This window comes from Silene latifolia, chromosome Y (genome assembly GCF_048544455.1).
Source record: "Silene latifolia isolate original U9 population chromosome Y, ASM4854445v1, whole genome shotgun sequence".
Lineage (NCBI taxonomy): Eukaryota > Viridiplantae > Streptophyta > Magnoliopsida > Caryophyllales > Caryophyllaceae > Silene > Silene latifolia.
Genome location: NC_133538.1, coordinates 352935631 through 352944248, shown reverse-complemented (window position 1 = coordinate 352944248; position 8618 = coordinate 352935631). Strand labels below are relative to the sequence as shown.

General features: G+C 34.4%; 1 protein-coding gene across 1 annotated transcript; it reads right to left on the bottom strand.

The window, feature by feature from the left end:
- Positions 1-7689: 7689 nt before the first annotated feature.
- Positions 7690-8073, bottom strand: LOC141631634 (uncharacterized). Its single transcript, XM_074444276.1, has one exon. The coding sequence runs from the start codon at positions 8071-8073 to the stop codon at positions 7690-7692; it is 384 nt and encodes a 127-aa protein (XP_074300377.1).
- Positions 8074-8618: the final 545 nt, after the last annotated feature.

The following is an 8618-nucleotide window of genomic DNA, read 5'->3' as shown; positions in this document are numbered from 1 at the left end:
GGTCGATAAAATTACATTAATATTTATCTTTAGCCCGGAACACATGCGACTACGGTCACGAATACTTCCGTTGAGCTCAATCCAAATTTCGAATAAATGTGTCCATGATCCAAATCCACATCAAATTGGGCACGGTAGGGCCGATGAAACCCTCATCAACATGAACTCGGTGGATAGACATTTATCACCCACTTCACCAACATAACAAGGTTTGTCTTACGGTAAAGCCGGCTCAACTCCCTTGCGAAACTGGTATTTCATGGGTTTATAATTTTTGGTAAGGCTAAGTCTCAATTGTTTATTTTAGCGAGAGGTCATGTCAATTTATTATCTATCACGTTTTAAGTGAACTAAAGCGGTGAACTACGATAATTGTAATTGACACGGTCGATAAACTCGATAAAAATGATAATGCAGGTTTTAGTTATGGCAATTTAGCGATGCATGCGACATATAAATAAAATGCAAAGCATAATAAATAAATCCTAGTATGGCCTTCCTAAAATAGTAAATCTAATTAACTATTACATATTCGGAAACCAACTCCTTGGGTCCCTTGAACTTCGGTTTTGGCACGCATCTCGAGATAACACCGACTTTAAGGATCGCCTTCTTGAGTGGCACCGTCTTCAAGGAACTCCGGAATAAATAAATTACAAAACAAATTACATAATTTCCTACTATACATTTGTAATTAAAATAAAATAAATCTATTAAATTACAAAACGGTGATACGAGATCACAATAAATTACAACTGAATCGATATTCCCATACATTTCGGGTAATACCAATTAAAAACTAAGGTCATACTAAGTAAAATTACATAATTCAAAATTACATAAAAAATAAAATTATGACAATCATAAATAAAATGCAGCATTATAATATGTATGAACATGCCCAATTTTATGCTAAATCACCTTTAAGGATCCAATATCGTATATTTATCGGTTTTTACGGATTTGCGTGATTCAACCTTTTAAAATCACAATAAATTACATAAAATCATATTTATGCACAAGTTAATTACCCTAACCATCTTAGGACTCAAAATTAGTCTCCACTAACAATTTGACTATAATTAACTTATATTTCTTAAAATTGTTCATTAATGGACTCAAAATTACAATAATATGCAATAAACTTCAAATAAATCAGAAAAATTTCAAATAAATTTGAAATTTGAAATTTAAACTCATGAACATTCTGTAAAAATACCATGACACTCATAATTTTCAAAAAACTTAGGTTAAAATTTCGAAAATTTATCGGAAAAACAATGTTGCGGTTTATCGGATTTATCAATTAAAATCATAAAAACGTGAGGAAAAATATATTCATCAACTTTTCAATTTTATATCTGAAAAAGATAATAAAATGCAACATGTGACATTTTTCCTAAGTCATGGAGTATGTTTTAGCAATTATTCACTAATTAAGTCACTATTTATGCTATTTTTCATCAAAAATTCATAAATCATGCATAAAGACTTCAATATAGCCTATTATTTTACACACATCTTGTAAAATTGCATGTGACAACATACTAAATTTATATGACCAGATTCAAAATGTATCTCATATTAACCCATTTTTCATCTAAATCCGATTTTTATCATGAAAAATCCATATTTCGAGCATAAGAACTCCAAAAATTCTGAAAATTTCCAGATCATCTAAAACAAATATATGTGAAAACATATCCAAACACCACTGGAAAATTTGGAGTTTAGCTAATTTTAGTCCGAAAATGACATTTTTATCATAAAATCACATTTTAATGCCATTATTAAATAAAATGAACAATAAAAATCCATAAATTAACCAAAATATCCTAAATACATTTTAGGATCAGAAACTTTAACATGCATAATAAATTTCGTGATATATCATAATAAACACAAATTTATAAGTTTTATATGTTTATCGTATAACTTGAAAAAACAATAACCGATTTGCATGCAAACAACCAAGGCTCATGATACCGCTTGTTTGAAATCTATATCTCATAACTTTACATATTCATATATGTTTAATTTAATTTAGTCATAAAATTAATTACAAATCTTATGCATGCAAACTTAAATTAAAAGAGAAGAAATCATTGTCCTTACTACATGATTTCAGTTTTATGGGCACCAACAAGATCTCCTTCTTGTTAGTTCTTGAGCTCTCCAACAATGGATGAACAAGATTCAAGTTTAGAATCTCTCCCAAAAGCATATACCCAAGGAAAACTCATAATAACTAATATTATTTTGAACTAGTAATAATATTAATCATACTTAAATTTGACACAAAAATGTTAATTTTGCTCTTGAAATTTTGGTTCAAGAGGTAGTGTTTGTGAGTTTATTTCTCTAGAATTATCTTAAATTGTAGCGACTTTAAAGCAATTTCTTACACTAGAAAAATTAGGTAAAAAGAATGAATAATTAGAGAGATCCATATGGTTGGACACACCATAGGAAAACCGGTTGGAGGAGGGTCTTATTGGGGAGCCAATGCATGGTCTTGGTCTTTTCAAGGCAAGAGTAGGCATGCATGGCTAGAGGTAGTCTTTTATCATGATGTTTTCCACTAAGATAAAAACACAATATAAACCCCATGTTCCCTCTATATTTCGGCACCCTTAAATAAAATGGGAGGCCCATTTTATTTTTGTCATTTTTCAATTGTAACATGTGTGACATGTTACTTGACATATGAAATTGTAATGTATTTTTAACAAATTAAAAATCAACATACTCATAAAATATGTCATATACAAAATCAATTAGTAATTCGTAATTACTTGTACCAAAACGGTTTATCAATTTATAAATTACAACGTCTTGAATTTATAATAATTATTCATTCAATTTAAATTCCAAATTGTTTCGTAAACAATAATTTTATCTAAGTAATAAAACAATTCAATTACTTAGACCGTATCTAATATAATCGAATTATAATAAGACACGTTAATTATACTCACAAAATCATCCGTCAATTTTAAGCAATTTAATTAACTCGTATCGGCATACGATTAATTAAATAATCAAATAAGAGTATTTCCCTATAGGTATGACCTAATGGGATCAATTGATCACCACCGTCGTACGACAGTAATGTCAAACTCTAGTCAGCCAATCATTACCGATATGTGTGGACCAGTTGACTGTAAAATATTACATCCCATATGTATTCTTAAAATGAGATTAAACATGTGATCATCATGATCGACAGTTGTGATCGCATTATTGTCGGAGGACACATATTCCAACAATTTCTCTGTTCTATTATTCAGTATTCGCGGCTTTATTTCGTTCATAGATTATAAATTGCTAGAGTAGTATTCCCAAAGCCAATTATTGTTTCATGTTATTTGTTTTTTTAGTTAATTTAATCATGAATTCAGTAGCTTTATTCGTAAATCCTATTGTTGTTTTTGTCATAATCATGAGTAGCTAAACCCCATGTGCTAGGATGTAGGGAATCTGTAGTATAGGCGGCATTAGAGTAGTAGACCTGGAATCACGCCACGGTCGATCGACTGGCCACGTGAGATCAGCTTCGTTTTAATTAATTAAATTGCTATATTTGACGAATCGAGTGCACGCGACTAGTTGAATGTTTAGGAATTGACCGACCCAATAAAGATCGAAAGATAGGGGAGGGAAATAGACTACCTAATTGAAACGACTAAATTAATAAGATCGAGAGATAAGTTAATTTAGAATTTTAAATCACTTTTCAGGACGAAAGTTAGCATTAGTGATATTAGGGACCTGTAGCGAGATCGAAAGATCCTACCTGTTAAGAAAGGACCGAAAGGACTTCTTATTTGCCCGTCTCACGTGTTTGTTTTAGACCTACTTAGTATACTGCCGCCGAAGCTATAGTGAACCGACCATCTTAGCACCCTTTCAATATTTTTTTTCACCTACCTCTTTTATTAGCTCGTTTATTTTAGTTTTGTTGCCATTAGTATAGACCAACTCAAAAAAAAACCCCACTCACTTGTTACCTTAGACTAGAATTAGACAACTATAAATTACATTCGCCTCTCTGTGGTTTGACCCTGACTGCCACTATCTATAGTAGTAGTTTGGAATTATAAATATTATTTTTGACACCTTACGACGGGTATCAGTAAGTTTGTGGGGAAGTATAAGATGTGGTCTTAGGAGGCGGTTGCTAGTGGTTGGGTATTAACTGTATGGTTATATTTGGCAGGGGATGATGTTTATGCGAATAGAGGAATGTGTTATGGGCGAGAGGTAACCTTTATCAGGTGGTAACTTACGTGATCAGGATTGACTAGTTGGATGTGATTACAGGTCTATGATGTGTATAAATGTTTGTGTGAGGTTCTGACCTCACGAGAGATGGTATGGTGTGATAGTTAAAAAGTTGTTATATGAATGTTTTGTGATATATGTTGGGTACGGTAAACTAATGGTATGATGTTCAAAAGTGATAGTTTGGGTGATCTAGCATGTCTAGTTATACTTGTATGTGTATTCCTGATATATGTTTATTCCATAAAAAGGTATGGATGATATTCATGAGATTCTTGTCTGTTTATTCCGTATAATATGTTGTGTTATGAGCCAGTAAAGCAGTTTTGAGTAAGTTTTCTTGTCCGGAAAGTTATACTGAGTCAGTGTTTATGGGAATTATATGTGGTTGTGATGTCTATCGACGTGGTTGTTGTGCCTCGGGCGGTGATCCGGGCAGGGTACTTCGTGTTGTGATGCGGGTGTTTTCGCGCTGCGGTGCGGTTGTTGGTGGCGGTGTTGCGATGTCGTCACTTGTTGTGGTGGAGTAGGCGGGATGATTACAATTCAAGTTTCAAAAGTACATAACAGATATACATAGATTGTTGTTTTGTTTGATATTGCTTTCTGTGAGTTTCGGGTTGTACATATAGACAGTTGTTTTGTTTACTGATGTTTCTTACCAGTTTTAGTTTGGGAGTAAGGATAGAGTATGATATGAAAGGGAGTTGTGCATGTTTTCGTTGTTGTCATGGTATAGTGACATCCTGTTGATGGGACATAGTTGCGAGAGGTAGTTGGAATATTTGTGATGTTCTTTTAGAGGAGGCGTTGGTAGACTTAGTAATGGCAAGTGAATGGTGGGACATGTGTTGTACTAATCTGAACTCTGCAAGTGGTTCATAATATTTTATTGGAGACAGTGAGTATAAAGTGTTGGAAATTAGTATCATCGTAAATTATGGATGAGTTTTGCGGTAGTGAAAGAAAAGAACTTGAGGATCTAGTGTGAGTGTGTGTAATAATAATTGTGGATCGTGAGTTATGAGTATGGAGATAGATGCATGTATAGAGGACTATGTCGTTTTGGTGGTAATAAGGAACAGTTGACATTTGGTTAAGCTAAAGATTTTGTGGTATAGGTTAGGTGGTGTGCCGAGTGAATTGAGGTATGAGAACTGTTTAAGTAAGAGAGCCTTAGATATAGGAATGGTGAGTGTTTAGAGTATAGGCGGTTATCTTTGACATGCGGTGGTGATGAGGATAATGAGAAGATATAGCTAGGATTTAGTATAGAGAGTTACGAGGACGTAACATTTGTCTTAAGAGGAGTAGGATGCGATACAAGAGAGTTTGTTGGTTGTTGGTGAGCCGAAGTCGTATGCTCCCAAAGATAGTATTTATAACACTTAAAACCTCTAACTAAATGATATTATATGGTAATAAGGATCGATCCACAGATAAGGCGGTGTAATTTATGTGAATTGAAGTACAGACGTGAATTAGAGTACAAAAAATAAGTAACCAAATGGGGGGATTTTAAACGATTGAGTAACTAAATTGGAGATTAAATAAGCAATTGAATGAAGAATAATAAATATGAATTCAGATGGTTTAAGCGGTCTCGGGTAAGAATTTCCACAAACTGATTACTAAATTGATCATAGACTAACAACTTCCAATTGATTCTTGAGCAAACTATCGTGGGATCAATTTCCCAATTCCTTTGTAATATTATTTGACTCGAAACGCGATAATCAAATAACCTAATTATCAAACAACCTAATACACGCGATTAAGTTTAATTTAATAACAGCATGAACGAATAAGGAACAATAGAAGTGACGACCAATAAAACACGCGATTATTAGTTCGAATCACAAGTTAATTCTCTCTTTAACCTAGATATGATGAAACGCATCCAAAACAAAGGCTAAAGATTGTTACTTTATCTAGCGAGGTTGAACAATTACGGATTCATTCACTAGAATAACAATAGATTGATAATTGTGAAGATTAATTAACTATTTTAATCTAAACATCCAACAACCATAAAATTAAAACAGAGAATTAACAATACTCAAGAGATAAAAGGAAGATGAATAATAGTCTCACAATTTGAATAAATCAGATGCTTCAAATCTTAATCCGAGATGAAAGGATTAGTTGCTCATGTCTTTCTTGCTGGCAAAATACTTAGGGTTCTTGTGTCAAAATAATACGTAATCGACGATAAAGAGTCTAACCCAGTACTTAACCTAATAATAATTATTCCTCAAATAAAAATAATAATAAAACCAAAAAACCAAAAATAGGAAAACAAAAGCTGCAACATAAAACTCGACTCCTGAAATCTGCACCACGGGCGACCCGCGGCCTGACCCGTGACCCGCGGCAAAGGCTGGTCCAAAAACGCTGCTAATCTTCTTTTCCTTTCGTCTTCGTCGGGCTTCACTTGTAAACGGGCCCTGTGCTCTTCAACAACTTATTGTTACTTATTTGAGCCCAACTTAAGCACACTCCTATACCTCATTAATCCATATTTTCATCCAATTACTCCACAATTAAATCAATAATCATGAAATATGAGATAATGCAATTACACTCCTAAAACTTCGCTTATTCCATGATTGTTCGCCTAACTCACGACTCTTAAACCCATACTAAATACGGCATATCAAACTTTCCAACACTTAGACCTTTGCTCGTCCCCGAGCAAAACTCGGGAACATAAACAATAGACATACCCAAGGTCTTACAAGAGAAGCATGGAAGAAATCCGAAGACAAATAACCACACAACATCTCTCACTCGCCCTCCTTATAACATCCCTCCAACATAATGACAAAGGTAAGTTCAACAAAGCATCTGCATCCCAGCAAAACACGGCTCACACCGTCACAAACAAGCTTCACTTGGCAAGTACATATGTCTACGCCCCTTATTTCTCCGACCTAGACGATAACAAAAATTCTCATGGCCACAAAAATGATCATGTTAACAACCAACCTACATGTCTGAACAACACATTAACCACATGCCATGAAATATTTCCTAAACGCCTCTACTCCTTAGCTAGCATATTACCAACAACCGCATCAGCAAGGTGCACCCAACAATAACGCACCGCGGTTCTCCTCACCTTAGCCACTAGTCCTACCCAAACAACCTTCTTTAGCACCCTTCTTATGACGCCACATCAAAAATGGAAGAACTTAGTGTTTTTTTTTGTTTTTTTTTTGGAATAGACGGGATAGCATTTTCCGACCTGAGACAAAAACACACAATTAGTATAGAAAATGATTAAAAACGATTGAAATAAATTAACTTGAAATTGAAAGAAAAACTAATAAACATAAATAAAACCCGGGTTGCCTCCTGTAAGCGCTTTTGGTTATAGTCGTTTGCTCGACTTAGGGGCGAGATTTAGTCTTCATAAATAGGCTCGTAGAGAGTCAAACTCTCCACCGTCTCAACTTGGAACCCCTCGTAGTAAGGCTTTAATCGTTGACCATTCACTTTCAAAACTTTGTTAGTAGCCAAACTACGTATCTCAATAGCTCCATGAAATGCTACATCTGTAACTACATACGGTCCAACCCAATGCGACCTTAATTTATTGGGAAATAGCTTAAAACGGGATTGAAAAAGGAGTACCTTTTGACCAACAGTGAACTCCTTTCTAGATATCATCTTGTCATGTAGTAATCTCATCTTTTCCTTGTAAATAGCCGCGTTCTCATATGAGTCATTTCGTATTTCCTCAAGCTCTTGTAACTCCAATTTTCGACTTTCACCCGCTCCTATCATGCTTGTATTAAAACTCTTCACTGCCTAATAAGCTTGATGCTCCAACTCCACTGGAAAATGACACGGTTTACCAAACACTAATCGGTAAGGAGACATACCTATGGGCGTCTTATAAGCAGTACGGTATGCCCACAACGCATCTTCCAAGCGTTGACTTCAATCCTTACGTTTAGGATTTACCGTCTTCTCTAAAATAGATTTAACCTCTCTGTTAGATACATCTGCTTGGCCATTAGTCTACGGGTGATAGGCCGTCGAAACCTTGTGGGTAACATGATACTTCTTCAGTAAAGCACCAACTGTTCTATTACAAAAATGCATCCCACGATCACTGATTATAGCTTTCATAAATCCAAACCTAACAAATATGAAAGACTTGATAAAATCTGCAACCACTTTAGAATCATCAGTGTTAGTGGGTATTGCCTCTACCCACTTCGATACATAATCAACAACAAGTAATATGTAAATAAAACCAGAAGAGTTAGGGAATGGTCCCATGAAATCAATCCCCCATACATCGAAAATTTCACAATATATAATGG